This window comes from Carassius gibelio, chromosome A14, assembly GCF_023724105.1.
Source record: "Carassius gibelio isolate Cgi1373 ecotype wild population from Czech Republic chromosome A14, carGib1.2-hapl.c, whole genome shotgun sequence".
Lineage (NCBI taxonomy): Eukaryota > Metazoa > Chordata > Actinopteri > Cypriniformes > Cyprinidae > Carassius > Carassius gibelio.
Genome location: NC_068384.1, coordinates 7531190 through 7552180, shown reverse-complemented (window position 1 = coordinate 7552180; position 20991 = coordinate 7531190). Strand labels below are relative to the sequence as shown.

Sequence of the window (20991 nt, the reverse complement as noted above, 5' to 3'; positions counted from 1 at the left end):
TAAATACAATACAGACAGAGGTGTACCTTTTGACATGATACCAACCCTGCGATATCTGCAAAATCTGACCAGACGTCTAAACTCTGTAAACCAGACGTTTAGAAATAATAAAGCAGAAATGTGTAACGCAGTCATTAAAGATGATCCACTTTTAGTTGATGCTCATTCTCCAATCATGTCCAAGATATAACTTTCTATATTTGCTCTGTTGTTGTGGAAAAGATTTATTTAAAGCAAGTGTAAAGAATAGAGTTTATTCATTCAGGTTTTCTTTACAACCAGAAAAAAAGGCAGAAATTACACACTGATGTTTTTTTTTTAAATCAACATTACTGTAATAACACGATCATAAACACACGCTCTACTGATAATACAGTGACTCTAAACACTAGTAGTTCACCTCTTATTTATAATCAATGGTTACATTTAACTAATTTTACTATTAAAATGCCAAATCTGTCATATAGCGATGTTTGTTCTCTGGATTAAAATCTGGAATTTGACATACAACTGAAAAGAAAAGGAAATGTTTTTTTGTTTTTTTAACAAAAACCTTATCTTACCGCCAGTTTCTTTTAATAAACAAGCTATAATTTAATAAGCACGAATTACTTAAATTTTATACGTGTATTTATTGTTATAACCACTATATTTATTTATCATGGTGAATATTGTTTCCACCAATATTATATATTAAATACAATAATAAAGCACTTTAATCAATAATACAATTAAATATATATATATATATATATATATATATTTTTTTTTTTTTTAAATATTACGAAGGCTTCATATAATGCAGGAGATCTCATATTTTCCACTTATTTATATCTTCCATTGCAATGATTCCATTGTGATGTTTTTTATTGATTTATTCCACAATGAAACAAGACGTTTAATAAATGGAGAACACATATTAATGAAAATCGAAATAAACCTTGCAAGATGCACAATAAAATTATATGCAAGCTTCACTAAATACACACAAAAACTGATGTTAGAGAGACCCGAAGTGTTCAGACGGAGAAAGAGTCGAGACGAAAGCTTCCAGATCTTCAAGTGATGCCTGCAGATGAACAAGAAGACACAAAGCTTAATTTCTGGTTAAGAATGTGTGAGTGTATCAGTGAAGTTACTTAATTTCCTGGTACCCTCCACTCCTCCACTCCTGAAGCGATGTGCTTCTCTGTGTGTGTGATGTTCTCTCGGCCGGACTGCACTTTCTGAGCAAGCCCTGTGTTCTCCTTCTGGAGCTTCTTCAGCTGGATCCGCATGTACTCCTCCTGCTTCTTATAATAAGACACTAAAGCACTGCACACGTCCTGCTCTGGAGCGCCGCTCGGACGCCTGCGACACAAAACACATACAGGACTCACTCCAAACAGCAGAGTGTGTTTAGAGATTTAAAGGTGCAGTGTGTAACACTGGCAGTCCAAATTTAAATATTAAATAGAGATGTCTGCCCCGCCCCCTCCTCCTCCTCAGAGGACTTGATGCTCACGCGGGATGCCAGATTGAAGACATGAGCGCCTTTTCCAGAAACTGGCAACCCAGAGTGCTGAAATCCTATTGGGTAAACTGAATGTGGGCGGAGTCACGCAGACCAAAACAAAAACAGACATTCCGACACAGAACGCACATTTCTAAGCAGAATAACTGCTTATAATTTTTTGTTATAAAAGGCAATACGTTGTGGGGTCTGGTTATCATCTCACCATGCAGCTTGTGTTGTGTCTTTAGCGAGCTCCTCCAGTCGGTCCAGCTCTTCAAACTTCACCTGCAGCTCTCCCTCATCGATCACAGAGGAGATCTCTTTCTGAACACACACATCACACCACAAAACATCACTGCTAATGCACTAATACACAGCTGGATCTGTCATGTAATCTGTGAGATGACAGACAAAACTGGACCATGCTTTCCCCAAGGGAAAGAAAAATACATTTGATTCCATGCTACTAGAAACGCTACTGTACATGGGTTCGATTCCCGGGAAATGCATGAACTGATCAACCTCGAATACGGTCACTTTGGGGAAAAGCATAAATGTAATACCATGAGGCTTAAGGATAAACTTGAACTTGACCATTTTCATTACGCCACACCTTCTTTTGCATTACCGTAATAAGAATGCAAAAAGAAATGAGAAAAATGTAATAATTATAAAAAATGTTTTTTGTTTTTGTTTTGTTTTTTTAATAAGTTTCACATGTTCCTAAAAAATATTAAGCAACAAAACGGTTTCCAACATTGATAATAAATCAGCATATTATCATGATTTCTGAAGGATCATGTGGAACAAGACTGGAGGAATGGTGCTGAAAATACAGCTGCGCATCACAGAAATAAATTACACTTTAACACAGATTCACACAGAAAAAAGATTATTTAAATTGTAATAATATTTCAGATTTTCTAAATTAAATAAACGGAGCCCTGGTGAGCAGAAGAGACTTCTGTAAATAAAAAAATAAATTCATATTTGATCAAAGAGGTAAACTAAAATAGAAAACCAGTTTTAAAATAGTAATAATATTTCATAACATACATACATATACATATATATATATTTTTTTTTTTTTTTTTTTTTTTCTTGGTCAAATAAATCCAGTCTCGATGAACAGAAGAAACTTTTAAAAAACATGAAAAAAACATGACTTATCCCAAACTTATGAACAGCAGTGTGTATTTATTATATATTAAATTATAGGGCTTGCTTTTTATGACAATAAGAGAGTAATGCAATATATATATATATATGTATATATATATATATATATATATATATATATATATATATATATATATATATATATATATATATATATATAAACACGATCTGATCACGTGACTTCAGCGGTTTGACGCACGGTCCGAATCACTGACTCGGACACAAATGATTCGCAAACGACTCGAAGCTTCATTTGGACAGCGCTCGTCATTAGCATATCTTATTAACATTAACTGTTACCTGAACTAAAGTCTGCAGCTGGCTGATGAACTGTTTGTGCATGGCTTCGGTCAGCTGAGGGTTCTGCTTTGACAGAGGCTGGAAATAGTGGGAAAACCTGTCGAAACTGACACAGAGTGAACAGAACTAGTTATATAACCATCAGTTTGAACGCGAAAGAGGTTTGCTTCATCAGTTAACTTACCTGGCGTTGTCCAGCAGCCACTGCAGACTCTTCTCCATCACTTTACTGAACACTTTCAGTCTCGGTTTGGATCGCGATGCCTTAACCGAATCAGCCGAAGCTCGACACGAAACATCCTTCACCGAATCTACATCAGTTTTAGCCGAAACAGACGCTCTGCTCTTCTCTGGCTCCTCCATCACGCTTGAGATGTTTACAAAAATTGGAAAAACCCGCGCCGAGAGAAAACGCGTCAGTCTACGGGAAGCGAGCAGCCTCGGTTTCAAACCGTTTTCTCGAAACGCGTTTCTATGACCTGAAGCATCAAGTTACCACTCAGCTGTCAGTGATCTATTTCTATCTATTTCTACTCTCTCCTCGCTTTACCTCAGCACGTGGGAGTCTGTTATACGTCTACAGCAATGAGTTTAATTAAAGGACTGGTTTCCACTTTATACTGCCTTCCAAAGGTTTATAAATGGTTTTATCGGCCCTATTATCTGCTGTCACTGCTGATGACCGTAGCGTTTCCCTTCGTCCGCTGCTGTCCGGGACTCTGCGAGCATTTACCGTCCCAGAGAGAGGACAGCAACTCCTGCGCCTTCGACTGGGTCTGTGCTGTTTTAGTATTCCTTTATTATAACACTTTACACGTGCATGCATGCTCACAGCATCGTAGTGTGTTTTGTACAACAGTGGCATAGTTATATAGCTTAAATATGTATGTAAGAACAGTACATTTGATTTTATTTACATTAGTCTCTGCATTTATTTAATAACAAATAGTGTAAAAATAGTTAAATTTTAGAATTTAAAATAACTGTTTTGTTTTGTGAATGTGTGTTAAAATGTCATTTATTTCTGTGATCAAAGCTGTTTTTTTAGCATAATTTTTTTTTGATCAACTGTTTTCACTATTGATAATACATTGATAAAAATCATCATATTATTCTGATTTCTGAAGATCATGCGACACTGAAGACTGGAGTAATGATGCTGAAAATACAGATTTGATCACAGAAATAAATTATTTTTAAACAGATATTCCATCAGAAAACATATATTTCAAATTGAAAAATATTTAGCTATATGTATATGTGTGTGCAAACATTTTCAAATGTGTTTAAATATTGAAAAAAGGTGTAATTGATCTGTGTAGAGGGAGGTGGAGATTTTAATGTTTCTCAGCGCTATTGTCATGATGAAGAACCGAAGAGCCAGTAAGTTTGCATGCGTTCATCACACAAGATATTCATGAATAATATTTGCATTGCTATATGGTGCCTTATTAATTTTCTCTCTCTCTCAGTAACACTGGAGCAGCACATAGGGAATATATTTCTCTTCAGTAAGGTGGCGAACGTGGTGCTGTTTTTCCGAGTGGACCTGAGACTTGGCCTTCTCTACCTCACGCTGTGTGTGGGTAAATAAATGATATAAAACATGCTGTCAAAATAATCAAGAGCAAAAACTGTGGTTTTTAAAATAAATGCTGTGTCTTTTCTATACAGTGTTCCTTATCACATGTAAACCACCGATCTACATGGGCCCTGAGTTCATCAAATATTTCAGTGACTCCACTTTAGATGTGAGTAAAACATTACAGCATTAAAGGAACAGTTCCCACCCTCAGGTCATCCCAGAGTGTGTTTCTTCATCAGGTTTGGAGAAATGTAGCAGTGTGTCATCAGTGGATGCTTTGTAGTGAATGGGTGCCGTCAGAACGAGAGTCCAAACAGCTGATAAAAACTATGTATTTTTGTCAAAGTTAAAACATCTTGATGATGGATTTGTTTCAGCTTTTGTCTTCTCCAGACATTTACTAATGGAATGAGTGCTGTGGATTATTGTGATGTTTTTATCAGCTGTTTGGACTCTCATTCTGACGGCACCCATTCACTGCAGAGCATCCATTGATGAGACACTGATTCATTTCTCCAAATCTGAGGGAAGAAACAAACGCATCTCGGATGAGTACATTTTCATTTTTATTTATAGGTGTACTATTCCTTTAAGATGTTTTTTTCTTTTCAATTTAACCATTTGTTATTTAAGACAGTTTGACCATGTGATTTGTTATCATTTCTATCCATTTCAAATTTGTCAAAAATGCCTTATTCTTATAAATAGCATGTTATATTAATATAAAAGGCTTCATCCAAATTGTATGTCTCACTCTATAATACTATACTAAAATTAATTATCTTATGTCAGAAACTAAGACTTTTATCCTCTTTTTTTGTTTTTGTTTTACTCGTTTTTCAGGAAGAGCTGCAGAGGGACGGTCGTGTGACGTGGATCGTTGAGTTTTATGCCAACTGGTCTCCAGAGTGTCAGACATTTGCCCCCATTTTCGCTGACCTGTCACTCAAGTAAGTCAAGGGTTAATGACCTTTTATAAAGCCCAGAGTTCCGCTCCTTGATTCTGATTGGCTGAGCCACGTTCAAAGCTGTTCTAAATAACGCTACAAAGTAACACACACCTTTGTTTACATTTGTGTGTTGCTCGGCAACCACTTTGTTCCAACCACAACTGATTCTGAGGAGCTACACTGTTTACACTGTTTTTAGTAATATCATTACACTTTATTTGCTCTGTTTTATTTTGTTTTATGAAAGTATTGAGTCCTGTGAAGCTGGTTTTCACGCTGTGCCTTAGCTGTTATAAATTCACAGCTTCTTGCTTTAATGTCCACTAGGTATGACTGCTTAGGTCTCAAATTTGGAAAAGTGGACATTGGGCAATATGCAGCAGCTGCTGAGAGGTGAGTCTGTGTGCCTTGTATCTTCCTTTCAGCACCAGCTCAGGGATATATCTTGCATTACTAGTTGCATTAGCTTTGCTCTGATTCCAGGTTTAAGGTGAACCCCTCGCCGCTCTGCAAGCAGCTTCCTTCTCTGTTGCTCCTTCAAGGAGGTCGAGAACTTGTGCGGCGTCCTCTAGTGGACACGAAGGGAAGAGCCATTGGGTGGAGTTTCACCGAGGTAAAGCTTCACCAGAGAAAGATGAACAGACAGGGGCGGATCTAGAAAAATATTGATGGGGTGGTGAGAAGGGGGCAGGAATGTTTGAGGGGGGACAACATATGTATATATACTGAATTTAGTCACAGTTATCACAGTTTGATGATAAATAGTATGTGTGCACATTTTAAAGGTTATTGATGGCTTAGGTCTGTTTTTATAGCAACAACAACAAAAAAATATTACAGTATGTTAATACTTTGTAAATTATTATTTGAAGTAACAAAACCATGGTTAATTTGCAGTTACCATGGCTACAAGAACCATGATTGGTAGTTTTCGTAAGGGAACCTGAGAAAAAAAATCTTTCACGGGAATGTGATAAACGGGCCTCGTTATTACCTAAATGATTTATACTTTATTTTAATATATATTAAAAATGTATAACGTGTGTGCATTGAAGCTGACACCTAAATGAATACATTACAATTGTTTTATGACTGCAAGTCTTTCTCCTCAAATGCTATTGAGCTTCAAATTTGTGTTTGAGCCCATGTGAAACAGTAGCATAATTTACATATGATTTACAGATTATTTTAATAAATATCAAACATTTAATACAATTGTACATTATAGCTGACACCTACATGAACAATTACAGTTGTTTTTATGACTATAAGTAATTCTCCTTAAATGCTACTGACGTTAGAAAAGTGTATACCAATATCGCATGTAACTTTTAGAGACGGTCCCTAAATTGAGACTCGTCCAACTCCCTCTGGGAGTTGGTGCCCCTCTCTGCGTGTAGGGAGCGACGGTACTGAACACCTTTAATATTGCAGACACTAGTCCATATCGAGATTTGATTAAATGCTCTACTTTTGAATTCCGTGACGTTCTTCTTTATACAGCAAGTTCCAGTTCTGCGATTCAATCCCTGTCGCTTTTCAAACGCAAACTGGATGAATTTATGAATGAAAGTGTGAAAGTTCTGACACAAAACGAAGTTATTACGTATCCTCATGCTATTTAAAAGTGGTTAACTTTGTTTGGCAGGTTCAATATTTGAAAACCTAAAATTATTAACTTATTTTTTAAATTACATTTATATCTGAATATATGTCAGAGTTCGGAGCGGTTTCGCGAATCATTTGAGTCAGTTCGGGAGTTCAAAGCGGGTTCGCGAATCATTTGAGTCAGTTTGAGGATCGCGAATCATTTGAATCAGTTCGGGAGTTCGTAGCGGGATCGCGAATCATTTGAGTCAGTTATGGGGATCGCGAATCATTTGAATCAGTTCGGGAGTTCGTAGCGGGATCGCGAATCATTTGAGTCAGTTTGGGAGTTCGGAGTGGGATCGCGAATCATTTGAGTTTGGAGCGGGTTCGCGAATCATTTGAATCAGTTCGGGAGTTCGTAGCGGGATCGCGAATCATTTGAATCAGTTCGGGAGTTCGTGGCGGGATCGCGAATCATTTGAATCAGTTCGGGAGTTCGGAGCGGGTTCGCGAATCATTTGAATCAGTTCGGGAGTTCGTGGCGGGATCGCGAATCATTTGAATCAGTTCGGGAGTTCGTAGCGGGATCGCGAATCATTTGAATCAGTTCGGGAGTTCGTGGCGGGATCGCAAATCATTTGAATCAGTTCGGGAGTTCGGAGCGGGTTCGCGAATCATTTGAGTCAGTTTGGGAGTTGGGAGCGGGATCACGAATTACGAAAGATTCGCGCTCGTAAATTTTCAAATTGGCCATAACCTTTAATTCGTTGTTGACAACTGGGGTGGCAGCAGGGGTGGCAAGGCTTTCTTTTAGGGTGGCATTTGCCCATGTGGACAGACACTGCTAATCTAATGCAATCTGTTTCCCGTTTATTAATGTTTGTTTATATAATGCAGGGATTCTCAAACGTTTTTATTGTGGGTTGACGGTCACATCAACATGCAGGTTAAACAAATCAAATATAATTCAGGTTTTTTAATTAATTTTTATTGTGCATTTTTACGATTTGATTATTCAATCTTCATTTTTTTATTACCTCTCAAGCCCTCTGCAGTTCTTACATTAAGACAAGTTTAGAGAAACCCTTGTTTAATGTCACGTTTAATGCATTCTATGACGTTTATACCAAACAAAAATGGAATATGGTGTTCTTTCTCTTTGCTTTTTATTTCAATATGGTACATTTAAGGGTGAGTTTAAACAAAACTTTAATTTGTGACCCTGGAGCACAAAACCAGTCATAAGGTTCAATTTTATGAAATTGAGATGTACATCTGAAAGCTGAATAAATAATCTTTCCATTGATGTATGGTTTGTTATAATACAACAATATTTAGCTGAAATGCTATTTGAACTATTTGAAAATCTGGAATCTGAGGGAGCAAAAACATCTAAATATTCAGAAAATCACCTTTAAAGTTGTTCAATTAAGTTCTTAGCAATGCATATTACTAATCAAACATTACATTTTGATATATTTACAGTAGGAAATTTACAAAATATCTTCATGGAACATCTTTAATTAATATCCTAATGATTTTTGGCATAAGAGAAAAATAATAATAATCAATAATCTTGACCCATGCAATGCATCATCTTTCGGCTATTGCTACAAATATCCCCCAGCGACTTCAATCTGGTTTTGTGCTCCAGAGTCACACACGTGTAATTCAGTTCCTAACTACAATTTTCATCATTTATTCTGTAATCAGTAACCATGTGTAAGTGATCTACCCAGCAGCACAGCATACAAAGCAATTCGCTGTTCTTCACCAAAACATGCCTTTGTGTGTTTAACAGGAAAACATCATTCGGGATTTCAACCTAAATGAGATATTCCAGAGATGTAAGAAATTGAGCAAAGGAGAGAAGCCCGAGGAGCTGAAGACACTCCTGCAGGAGGCTCCTGAAGAAGAGGAGCCACATGATGAAGAGGAGGAAGATGATGAGGAGGAACCAGAGAGCAAGAAAGACAAATAAGACACAGAACAGAAAGGGATGCAGCATTTATGATGATCCTGAACCCACACACACTGAACAGATGGATTGAAAAGTGCATCACATCATCTTGTGACCGGTGTTGCATTTGCTCTTGAGGTTCAAATCGGAGTCATTTGTGTTAGTTAATAAAATGATACATTCTTAAAAAAGTATACACCCCCAAAAAACTAATCATTTATTGATTTAGAAGAGCAGAAACTACTAAGCCATGGTTATTGTTATGTCGGCAATGCATTGAAACCTAATTGAAAATACTGTATGGTTAACTGAGAGGTAAGTTTCAAAAGTAGGTAGAGATTAAGAAATCTATATATTTACTCTGGTCCTTTCCAGGTACTTTAATGGATACGGACTTTGAAACAAAAGTGTAGTCGCATGTTCGAAGTCTTGAAGCTTTAGAAAACTCAGAAGTATGAAACACTCTCCATGTGAGTTAGAGAAATTATATATTATATTGTTTGTGCTCACATCGGAATCCATTTTTCAAGCAAGACACCAGTACAGACTCGAAGAGTGTAGTATTTAAAGCTGCTGCCTTTTCCAAAGCACTGGAAAAGCTCAGAAAATGCATTTAAAAGACACACAAGGACAACACATGTTAACCGGATATGACTTTATACACGTCTGAAGTATGCATGATGTGTTGCAAAACTGAACTTTATGCATAAAGTTTCCATTTGCAATTTTACTATAAAAATGTTTCTTTCGAATCTACTGTTCGATGGCCAACTCCACACACAATCGTCATCACAGTTCTTGAAATTCTATTGAAATGTCTTGGAAATTTAAAAAAGTCTGATTTCGGGGGTTGACGTCACCCTACAGTTTCTTTGATGGCCACAGCAGGCATCGGTCCTATATGAGTCCAGATGTAGCCTTTTTCTGGACGAATTGGTAATGTTGGGAAAGGGCAGCTTCTGGATTTGAAGTACTCTGACGGGGCGTGACAGACGAACTCCAGGTACTCCATTTTTCTTGGCAAGTCCTCTTCAGGGCCTGAGCAAAGAAATCGCAGCTTTTACAAAAAGGAAGCTTTAAAATCAAATAATTAACCATGTGTCAAATTTTACATGACAGGATGTGCAATATCGATATTCTGACTTTATAACATGCAATTATGTTTATATCGCGCAGTTCTGACTTCATAACACGCGATTATGTTTATATCTCTCAATTCTGACTTTATAACATGCGATTAAGTTTATATCTCTCAATTCTGACTTCATAACGAAATTGTTTATATATCGCAATTCTGACTTTATAACACACGATTGTTTATAACTCTCAATTCTGACTTGATAACACGCGATTATGTTTTTATCTCAGTTCTGACTTTATAACACACGATTGTTTATATCTCACAATTAAAATTTTATAACACGCGATTATGTTTATAGCTTGCAATTCTGACTTTATAACACGCAATTGTTTATATCTCGCAATTCTGACTTTATAACACGCGATTATGTTTATATCTCTCAATTCTGACTTTATAACAAGCAATTATGTTTATATCTCTCAGTTCTGACTTTATAACACGCGATCGTTTATATCTCACAATTCTGGCTTTATAACACGATTGTTTATATCTCACAATTCAAATTTCATAACATGCGATTATGTTTATAGCTTGCAATTCTGACTTTATAACAAGCAATTATGTTTATATCTCTCAGTTCTGATTTTATAACACAATTGTTTATATCTCACAATTCTGACTTTATAACACGCGATTATGTTTGTATCTCTCAATTCTGACTTTATAACAAGCAATTATGTTTATATCTCTCAGTTCTGACTGTATAACACGCGATTGTTTATATCTCACAATTCTAACCTTATAACACACAATTATGTTTATAGCTTGCAATTCTGACTTTATAACACGCAATTGTTCAATTCTGAAATTGTTTATATCTCGTAGTTCTGACTTTAGTTCTCAGAATTGCGGCTTTGTTTCTCAGAATTTATAATTAATAGTCAGAGAGTTTAAATCACTCAACTCTGAAAAAGAGATGCACCGATGTTCTGCGTCAGCTTTGATCAGAACTATTTTCATTTTCCGAAAAACACAATAGTAAGTGTAAAATGTAGCTCACTCAATATTACCTTATTTTTTTAATTGTTATATAATTTTAAGATCACGTGTGCAATCATACGCACAAATATTCAAGAAAACGGTACTCTTGCTTGTGTGCTATTACATAACTATATCATATCTTATAAATATAAAGACAAAAACGTAAACAAAAGCTTTCATAACTTGAATTATATGGTCATTTTAACTGCATTCTAATAGTCTTCATCACTCAGTCAATGCTTTAGGACTCTCAAGACGTGTATTTGTTGTTTGTTTTTTGCAAAGTAAGCGACACACTCCATAATATAAGTTCACGTACAATTAAAACAATTACGATATTATCATAGATATCGCACACCTCTATTCAACAATGAACAAAAACAAAGTATTCCTGCATGAACTTACCAACAATGTATGTGCCAGGATCAAACCTATCTCGAGGACTGCTCTGAGTCGGGATCAGCCAAGTTAATGCAGCACTTTTCTCACAGTACTGATCCTGGACGAAACCACGAATCTGAGCGTAATACGGTTTACCGTCGTCCTCGTCTATTACTTTAATGACATCTCCTATTTGATAATAGACGCCCTGAACAACAGACAAGTGTTGGTTAGTGAATAGAAAAAGGCAGAAAAACACTTTAAAAGACAGTTTGAACAGTAGAAAGATGCGTTTACCTTGTAAAACATGGACTCTGACGTGATAATCGTTGACACGGACTCTGGTGCTTTGATAGGCTATGCAAATGTAAAAAAGGTAACATTAATGTCATTGCATTTTACTAAAGACATTTTTTTAATTGAGTTAATTTAATTGAGTTTGTTTCTTCATTAGATTTGGAGAACTGGAGAGGTGTGGATTATTGTGATGCTTTTACTCTCATTCTGACGGCACCCATTCACATCCATTGGTGAGCAAGTGATGCAATGCTACATTTCTCTAAATTTGATGAAGAAACAACTTCATCCAGATCTCATCTGGCCTGAGGGTGAGCACATTTTCATTCCTTTAACCCAAATAGAGGAAGAAAACACATAAATGATACTGATTGAAAAGCACTTACATTTTTCAATTTGAAAATGTGTCGTCTGCCCTTTCCTTTGGTTGAGACTTTCTTCTCGGATGCCGGAGCTTTGTACTTGGTGCTTCGTAACCGAGCGGAGCGTCTGTGGATTTCATGTTTGGACTATAAAAAAAACACAGAGGATAGTAGTATCAGTGGTTTTGTTTAGAAACTTTATTTTTAAGCAGTGTTAAAAAAAGAACTATCTTAATCTGTAAGATGGCATTTAAGAGAAGGAAATAAAAAAAACAATAATAATAAAAACAAATGATAGTGATCGCTGGACAATTATGACGTCATGATGGCGGCGCTCACATAAGGGCGACCCGCTCCGTGTAGAAGACCGTTACGCGTGTACATTATTTCCGGTTGTATTTTTTTTTCCCAAAATGACGTTTCTATATATAAATTGTTTCTAAATTCTATATCTATTAAATAGCTTAAGCGAAAAAATAATAAAAATAAAAACGACTTCAAACCTGTTTTCCTCCGCCGTTATTCTGCTGGATGGTGGATGAGGCAGAAGCTCCGGAGCTTCCACTAGTAATGTTTTTACCCGTGCAGTTATTACACAAAACCTCCCCCTGGTTTCCTTTCTTCCACATGGAAGAAGAGCTGGTCTTGCAGACAGAACAGCATGGTTTTAACCCGAGAGGCATGTTTGCTGACCACACACAGCAGCAAAGTGTCCTTTACAAGGCTCTAGTAAAGTTATTTCTGAACTACTCGTGTTTTCCTGTAGGAATGCAAGCTAACAAACTACAATAAATGTTGATCTAGAAGAAATATGACCTATCTCAAACACATATCTTGCATTTTGAAAACAATGAATGGTAATAGGTCCCGTATGTTTGAAGGGAAGAAAAAAAAAACATCCGGGAGAAGAGTTGGCAAATTTTAGAATAAAAGTCCTGATGTCTGGAGGAAAAAGACTTCACTGGAGGGCGCTGTTTAATATCTTTAAATTTGAAGTAAGAAAGAAAATATCTATCCATCTATCTATCTATCTATCTATCTATCTATCTACAAACAAATACATTTAAATATAAAATACCATCAACATAAATACTTAAGTCAAAAAAAAAAAAAAAAAAGTTGTAAAAACGGGTCATTCCTTATAGCAAAAGTTGATGTAATCCCACTTATGTGTTTAGAGCTGTTTTAGACTGGTTTGGCTGGTGCATATTTCTCTCCTCATTCAGAAAAGACCACTTTTTATTATTAAAGACTCATATTTTAGCTGGAAGCGACAGTTCTTAAGTGTGTTTAGAACTTGAGAATTACTCAAAAGTGAAATATTGTGATGTTTTTATCAGCTGTTTGGACGCTCATTCTGACGGCACCCATTCACTGAGCATCCAGAGATGTTCAAATGAAGAAAATTTTAAGGGTGAAATATTCCTTTAAATGTTGCATGAAAATAATATTATTATTTTTAAATGAAGCAACACCTTGTCTTTGCTTAATAAGTTTCACAGTAAGAAACGGATCGATGTATTCACAAATTCATATATTTTCCTCACTCGGATAAAAGGCACAAGACAAAATCTGTTGCTATCCTCATTTCATTGTGACTTCAATAATAAGCAACAATTTGTTTTTAACCAGTGGTGTTTTTCTCACATAAAGACTTTAGGGGCCAATATGTGGCATTCTCTCTCTCTCTCTCTCTCTCTCTCTCTCTCTCTCTCTCTCTATTGACATGTGAATCATTGCTAGGCTCATTGTTTGCACTTGTTGTGATGCCTGGAGAGAAGGCCAGGATAAGTGTGCTCCTGTACTGTAGCATCATGGCAGCTTGGCACGGCCGAGGACACAGAGACAGATTGAGGCTGACACAGCAGACCTTCACTTGGCGAATGCTGTGTGGATCACACACTCCACTCAGGAGGGCTGTCACCCTTTTGCACTCCTTTAGAAAAAATAAAAAGGGAGCGTTGTTAGACTTTAATTCTGGCTGTATTGTAACAACGGTTGTGGAAATTGTTTGGAAATCCTTCACAGTGTGATGCAATATTCTAAATGTCATCTAGGAGACTCAAGCGCAGTAGAAAGACATGGGCATTAAGAGTTAAGAAGGGTTTCTCTTTACATTTGGACATAGAGTGTGTAAAATACTCATAGAGCTGCTGCAAAAAAAAAAAAAAAAATGAAAAAAATAAAATTTCTTGAAATAATCTCCTTCTCACCAAGGCTGTATTTATTTGATCAAAAAATATGGTAAAAACCGTAATATTGTGAAATATTATTACATTTCAAAACAGCTGTTTTCTGTGTGATTTTTTTTTCTTTTCTCTAATATATTTTAATTTGTATGCCAAAAATCATTAGGATATTAAGTAAAGATCATGTTCCATGAAGATATTTTGTGAATATTCTACCATAAATATATCAAAACTTAATGTTTGATTAGTAAAATGCATTGCAAAGGACAACTTTAAAGGCAATTTTCTCAGTATTTCGATTTTTTTTGCACCCTCACATTCCAGATTTTCAAATAGTTGCATCTCAGCTAAATATTGTCCTCCTGACAAACCAGACATCAATGGAAAGCTTATTTATTCAGCTTTCAGATGATGTGGTCTGGGATTTGTGGTCACATATTAGGATTACTCTTTTAAATCAAACTTGTTTAAATGTATTTCTGTGTTTTTCTTCTCATAGCACCGTGTCATGCGTTGGCATTGTACGATGGTTAGGAAATATTATTAATATTATAAATAATACATAGCCTGCATAGGAACTAGCCTTTCCAGAGAATAGCTACTGATGTTGATATTTATCAATTATAAAGCTTTTTATTAATTGTATTCATTCTGTTTCACTGAACGTGTAAGTGGAAGCTATGGCTGCTCATTGTGTTTTAGACTCCTGTGTTGTCTCAGGGCTTCAGGTTTATCTGCTCAGCTTCCCTCACTATGTGAGCCGTCAGGTGCGTTCATGTCAAGCATTTTCAGTTCATTCTAGCCTGGAGTCTCAATGTCAGCTTGCCAAGCTCTCCGGCAAAAAGAAAAAGTGCTAGAGATGAATCTCAATAATGAGGCATGTGCTACAGACAGCGGGATCTCTGTATGCTCTCCTGTTCAAGCTGTGACTGTGAGCACGCTCTCTTTGCCACCCAAACAGACAACAGGGGGCATAAAGTGAGCTGCCCCGTTTAATATCAGAAGATTATTTAAATATCTGAATATTTAATCAGGAGGAAATAATTAAGCATTCTCAAATCAGCCTGCATATTCATCAGCAGTGGTCTGCAGCATCCTTAATTAATCATGCCTGTTTAACATCCCAGACCTGCATGCACATATATGAGGAAAATGCATTTATGCATTGGAGAAAATAGCCTCTTATTCTGCATTCCTGCACAGGCCATTAACCGTGGAACGCTAGACCTTCTTCCACATCTCACACAATGAAAATAAACCCCTCAAGCTTGCCGAAGCTCAGTTTGGTAACTAGGCTCAGGGTTAAAAGGATCCCGAGGGAAAGCTTGTGGAAAAGGAAGGTCTATAACCCTCGGCTCTGAAGGGGATCTGGCTTTTTAAGACCATCTTGGAATAAACTGAGCGCTGTCTGTGCATCAAAGATATCAGATTGTCATGTCATCTCATTCTAGAAATAACTGTGTTTATCCATGCTTATATGAAATGCTAAAAAGGATGCTTGTAAGATGCATGTTCTTTGCTTTAGCTGTGAAGGTTTTTGCAGTGGGTTTATTGAAATGTTTGGCGCCATCTGTTGGAAATCAAGCATTAAGCAATCTAAAAAAGTGAATTTGTTTTATAATATCAACAACACAGACATTATTGTACATCTTTTACAAAACATCTTATAAATATTTGAAAGTTTCCTTTCTTTTTTATCCATTTTCCTCTCGCATATCTTTACAGAATGTGTCTGTGAATCTGGAGCATGTGTTTATAAATGTTGACAATATCCTCACACACAAACCATTTGTGTTTCTTTTATTATCTGTCATTATATGAGTGTTTGTATGACCATGAGAGTCACTGCCTCAGTGCATGTGTATTATATTCAGATGTTTGGTTGTTTTAGTCAAATGTTGTTGTCTTAAAACCCCTGGAACCTTCTAGAACCTTCTAAAACCCTCTAGAACATGAAATAAACCTCAAGGAAAATATCGTTCTCGTTTCATTTCTGAACTATATTGTAATGTCCGATGACATAACTGAACACTACAGAGTTATATTATATTATATAGAAGGCTATTAACAGAATATATTTTAAAACAGGCACTAGCTTTTTTTTTCTCCATTTTATATTATATTATTATATTGAATTATATGCATTCTTTTTCCTTTGTGCCTTCATATCTTTTCTGATGATGATATTATATTATATAATTGCATGGTATTATGTTATATTATTATACGTATTTGTATTCCTTTTTGCCTTCAATCTGCATGCTCCATAGCCACAGAAAACAATTAACCCAGATGACTGGATTAAGATTCATATATAATATCATATAAAAGTTGTTTTAGCTTGTTTCACAGGAGTGCGCTGAATATCTAACATGCTGGATTTCACTGCACTTACGAAACGTGTAAACCCCGCCTCTCCCCGGCCTTTGGGGGCGTGGCCGACGCATACAGACGAACCCGAACCAATAGGCATTCAGAAAGACGGAGCTCTGCCCAATAAGGTGAACCCATGTTTGGATATGGAGTTTCTCCGAGTATAAAGCATGGACGCAGACTGCACGTCATCGCCTGACGCCAAGGGTTGGGGTGTGCAAGGCAGAAGTTATATTGCTTTAAACTTACATACTTAAAACTTTCTTTTTAATAACTTTCTTTTGTGTTTTATTTCATAAACTCTACAAACTCGTCTTTTTAGTTTTTAAAACGACCGTCAGCTCTACGAAAGGTAAGCAGTTCGTTGACTTATATAATTGTTTCGGGTTTTTTATGTAACGTTGTAGCTGCAGGCCTAACGTCACACATGCTCTCCACCGCACGAGACTCGTTATTCGAACGCTAAACGTAACACAAATGACTCGGAAAGTATATTTAAAGTGTAATAGTATGGATATATGTATTTAAAGATGCGATTTAGAGAAGATTGACACAAACCCAGATGCTAAATCGCTTTAACAGAGCTGAAGTGGTTAGAGGACATGCCCAGACATGTTCCCAGAGGTGTAACGTTACAATGTGGACACGGTTAAACGTTACACGATTACCGTGGTTTTTAAAAATAGTTAAAATCTTTCATGTTTAAAGTCCGAATTTGTATTTTTTAATTTATTTTGGAAGTTACATTCAAACTTTTTTTGACTTACATTATCGTACTGGTAACACACGAGCTAGTGTTAGCATTTTACGTTATATAGTTACTCATAGCTAACCAGCTAAGCTTATTTATTTTCAAGAAATTTTGTTTAAACCAGCGAGCATTGATTTGTTCAAAAATATTAAATGTATAATTTCACAAACAATTGTTTTAAATAAATGCTGCACTTTATTCATCGGTGAATCATTAAAAATGAATAATTTCCACCAAGTTACTTAACAATATACAGCACGCTGTTTTCAGGATTGACGATGATGATGATAATAATAATAATAATAATAATGATTAATAATTATCTGAAATGTTTCTTGAGCAAAAAAAAATTTCTAGATAATTTTTTTTTATTTAATATGTATTTTATTTTAGATGATTGATCAGGTGACCGGAGCCGGGGCTCTGCCCTTTGCCCTCCAGCTCAAAGCTCTTCTGGACCACGAAGCCAGATGTCAGCCCAAACTCTGCGGCCTGCGGGTCATCGAGTCCGCTCCAGACAACGGTCTGAGGATGACGGTCAAGCTGAGAGACTTTCAAGTCCGAGAACTTCTCTCCTTGACGCGGTTCTTCGGCTTCAGTTCGGAGACGTTCTCCCTCGCCGTGAATCTTCTCGATCGGTTCCTGGCTGTGATGAAGGTGTGTGCTTTCGGTCATATTTATATATTCAGTCCTCGACCTTCTCTGTTTGAATCCCGGGTGTTTATTTATTATTCTCTGTGTGGTCAGATCCAGCCCAAGCATCTGGCCTGTGTGGGTCTGTGCTGCTTCTACATCGCTGTGAAGACGTCTGAAGAGGAGAAGAGCGTTCCTCTGGCCAGCGACCTCATCCGGATCAGCCAGAACCGCTTCACGGTCCATGACATGATGAGGATGGAGAAGATCGTTCTGGAGAAGCTCTACTGGAAGATCAAGGCTCCGACCGCCCTTCACTTCCTCCGACTCTTTCACGCTCACATTCAACAGCAGCTGGATGCAGAAACGTGAGTTTGTTTGTGTATACACGTAGTTAATCTGATCAAAAACGCACAGTAAAATTTTTAAATATTTTTGGAAGTAATAAAAAACCATTTACTATGTCAATATATAGTAAGCTGTAATTTATTTCTGTGATCGAAGCTGAATTTTCAGTGTCACATGATCTTCAGAAATCCTTCAAAAATGGGTTTCGTTTTTTTTTTTTTTTTTTTTTTTTTTTTTTTTTTTGCTGCTCAAGAAACATTTCAGATTATTATTTTTACCATCAATGATGAAAACGGCTGTGCTGCTTATTTTTCTGTACATTTGTGGAATTTTTCAGGATTCACTGTTGCACAAAGTGCCTTTTTTTAAAATTCAAATAGTTTGACTTATTATAAATGTATTCTAATTAATGCATGCTTGTTAAATAAAAGCATTTCTTGAAACTAAATGATCACAGCCTGGTTTAAACGGTGTAATAGACATGCATTAAAACAAGTTCCCGTGTTCTCCTCAGTAAGCAGAGTCTGAACATCGAGAGGCTGGAGGCTCAGTTGAAGGCTTGCCATTGCTCCTTTACCTTCACTAAGATCAAGGTAAGTGTTTCAGAGCGTTTGGAAACGGTTAAAGTGTGTGTGGAGTCTGACTGTAGCTCTGTCTCTCCAGCCGTCGCTGCTTGCCTTGGCTCTTCTGGCTCTGGAGACCGACGATCAGCACGAGTGTGAGCCGATGCCTGCTCTCCGAGAGGCTCTGGATGCTCTGAAGGAGACTCTGACTGTAAGTGTCCTGACAGATTTCTACTAAAAGATTAGTTTGTTTGGAAACGGGAGGGATAACGTACAACAGACACAATGGAGTGTTGATGCATCAAATGACATCAAATTTAAGTTTCAATGAAGCTGAAGTTGACGATCGATTGTGTGGCTCTCATTTAAGATGAATGGATTATTAAAAAGAGGAAGAAATGTAGGGTGGGACTTGGTTGTGTTTCTCTATTGTATGCGGCGGGTTTAAAGGAACTAGGTGTTTTAGAGAAGTCCTACATTAAATTTAGAGCCCTTTGATTTCCGTGATGTGGAAATAAAACTGGAATTTACTGTGTAACACTGTCAGTGAATTTGTCAATCTTGGAAAGAATAAATCAAAGGTAGGTTGGTGCATTTAAACCAGATTGTTTCTTCCATGTTTTAATCAAAAACCCGTTAATGCATCAATTTTTGTTTTTCACCCCCCCCCCCCCCCACACACACAGACAAAAATCAATTCTAAAAATATATTTTTGTGTAATTAAAATGAAAAGAAACTGTCATGATTTCAGTTCAATTGATGTGCTATTTGATTACAAAAATTTTAGGTAACCATTAAAAGAGGCCTATATATATATATATATATATTGATTTCAAAGGGTGCTAATAAATCCATGGTTTCGATCCAGTTACATCACTTTAAACCTTACAAATAACCCGCTGAATAAAACCATAACATCCATTTACAAAACCGTGAATTTTCACTTAATCCTGACATTAAAACTTTTCGGGTTCAGTGTTTTAATTCTAGTGTTTTTCTGTGTTTCAGGTTAAAGCTGGAGAGCTGGTTTGTGTGCGGGAGCTCGTGGCTAAATGTCTGTCTGAATACTGTTCCTCCAAGATCCTGAAACCGAACGGCCAGAGACTGCGCTGGATGATCTCGGGTCGAACCGCCAGACAGCTGAAGCACAGCTACTACAAGATCGCCCATCTCCCCACCATCCCCGAATACACCTGTTAACACCTCAGTGTCGAGCGACCCGTAACGCTTCAACGCTAGTTACAGGCGCCAGACACTGAAGTCTTAACATCTCTGCTAACTTTTCTTTTCCTTTCCTTCGGTCTTTGTCCTCTTTGAAACCTGACTGTATTTATTTCACGTCTTGATGGCTAGTCAAGGGTGAGTTTGAGCTGGTGAGGCTCGCAGGTGTACAGTATGTTCATCTGAATCGGCGCAGACGCGCTGGTTGTTTGAAGCGGTGAAGTATAGAACCGCCTAGGTCCTCAGTCCACCGTGTGGAAGAGGAGGGAGAAGGGTTTTGAGATTCAACACAAAAACAACATCAGAACCAAGAGATCAGGCCCAAAACCCTTAACTCCAGCCCTAGGTTGTCAGCTGTCGTAATGCACACTCCTACCCAAGGTGATGAAACCAGATTTTTATTTTATTTTTTTTTTCATTTATGATGCCGTTCTGTTAGAGGAATCTGGATGGCTATAGAAATGCAGGCTTTATTTGCCTCTAATAGGAACGAAAATCACTAATTGGTTACTAAACTGACCAGCTCATTTTACATTTGGTCACTACTAAAGTCTCATTTAAACACGTAAAAATTAAAAAAAGCGGCTTGAAGTTGAGAATCTGCTTTGGTTGCGATATTGAAGTTGAGAGCAGCGTTCGTGGAAATGATGTAGTTGAACCTTTCAATAAAGACAACATTGAAATGTAAGAC

General features: G+C 36.9%; 4 protein-coding genes across 4 annotated transcripts; 2 read left to right on the top strand and 2 right to left on the bottom strand.

Moving 5' to 3' along the window:
- Positions 1-860: 860 nt before the first annotated feature.
- On the bottom strand, positions 861-3337 carry si:dkey-6i22.5 (polyamine-modulated factor 1). The gene is made up of 5 exons (XM_052614958.1): positions 3159-3337; positions 2975-3080; positions 1719-1819; positions 1155-1350; positions 861-1069 (listed from the first exon to the last, which is right to left on the bottom strand). Exons 1-5 carry the CDS (start codon positions 3335-3337, stop codon positions 1001-1003), a joined length of 651 nt encoding a protein of 216 aa, XP_052470918.1. The 3' UTR covers positions 861-1000.
- A 219-nt stretch (positions 3338-3556) lies between these two features.
- Positions 3557-9253, top strand: tmx2a (thioredoxin-related transmembrane protein 2a). Its single transcript, XM_052614955.1, has 8 exons — positions 3557-3748; positions 4297-4357; positions 4447-4560; positions 4649-4725; positions 5403-5509; positions 5837-5902; positions 5993-6122; positions 8901-9253. The coding sequence occupies exons 1-8, from the start codon at positions 3560-3562 to the stop codon at positions 9078-9080; spliced, it is 924 nt and encodes a 307-aa protein (XP_052470915.1). The 5' UTR covers positions 3557-3559; the 3' UTR covers positions 9081-9253.
- Positions 9254-9699: 446 nt separating this feature from the next.
- Positions 9700-13119, bottom strand: LOC128027388 (GATA zinc finger domain-containing protein 1). The gene is made up of 5 exons (XM_052614957.1): positions 12725-13119; positions 12246-12368; positions 11860-11919; positions 11587-11770; positions 9700-10097 (listed from the first exon to the last, which is right to left on the bottom strand). The coding sequence occupies exons 1-5, from the start codon at positions 12902-12904 to the stop codon at positions 9916-9918; spliced, it is 729 nt and encodes a 242-aa protein (XP_052470917.1). The 5' UTR covers positions 12905-13119; the 3' UTR covers positions 9700-9915.
- A 3821-nt stretch (positions 13120-16940) lies between these two features.
- Positions 16941-20988, top strand: ccng1 (cyclin G1). Its single transcript, XM_052614952.1, has 6 exons — positions 16941-17135; positions 17928-18191; positions 18282-18535; positions 19030-19108; positions 19179-19289; positions 20088-20988. The coding sequence occupies exons 2-6, from the start codon at positions 17928-17930 to the stop codon at positions 20277-20279; spliced, it is 900 nt and encodes a 299-aa protein (XP_052470912.1). The 5' UTR covers positions 16941-17135; the 3' UTR covers positions 20280-20988.
- The last annotated feature ends 3 nt before the right edge of the window (positions 20989-20991 follow it).

Coding starts and splice junctions, on each gene's coding strand:
- si:dkey-6i22.5 (XM_052614958.1), bottom strand. CDS start 3,337: ATGGAGGAGCCAGAGAAGAGCAGAGCGTCTGTTTCGGCTAAAACTGAT. Junction 1,820..2,974: donor AGCTGCAGACTTTAGTTCAG/GTAACAGTTAAT, acceptor GTGTGTGTTCAG/AAAGAGATCTCCTCTGTGAT. Junction 1,351..1,718: donor GACACAACACAAGCTGCATG/GTGAGATGATAA, acceptor TTTGTGTCGCAG/GCGTCCGAGCGGCGCTCCAG.
- tmx2a (XM_052614955.1), top strand. CDS start 3,560: ATGAGTTTAATTAAAGGACTGGTTTCCACTTTATACTGCCTTCCAAAG. Junction 4,726..5,402: donor TCAGTGACTCCACTTTAGAT/GTGAGTAAAACA, acceptor CTCGTTTTTCAG/GAAGAGCTGCAGAGGGACGG. Junction 5,510..5,836: donor TTCGCTGACCTGTCACTCAA/GTAAGTCAAGGG, acceptor AATGTCCACTAG/GTATGACTGCTTAGGTCTCA.
- ccng1 (XM_052614952.1), top strand. CDS start 17,928: ATGATTGATCAGGTGACCGGAGCCGGGGCTCTGCCCTTTGCCCTCCAG. Junction 18,192..18,281: donor GGTTCCTGGCTGTGATGAAG/GTGTGTGCTTTC, acceptor CTGTGTGGTCAG/ATCCAGCCCAAGCATCTGGC. Junction 18,536..19,029: donor CAGCAGCTGGATGCAGAAAC/GTGAGTTTGTTT, acceptor TGTTCTCCTCAG/TAAGCAGAGTCTGAACATCG.
- LOC128027388 (XM_052614957.1), bottom strand. CDS start 12,904: ATGCCTCTCGGGTTAAAACCATGCTGTTCTGTCTGCAAGACCAGCTCT. Junction 11,920..12,245: donor ACATTTTCAAATTGAAAAAT/GTAAGTGCTTTT, acceptor ACATTTGCATAG/CCTATCAAAGCACCAGAGTC. Junction 11,771..11,859: donor CAGAGTCCATGTTTTACAAG/GTAAACGCATCT, acceptor TCTGTTGTTCAG/GGCGTCTATTATCAAATAGG.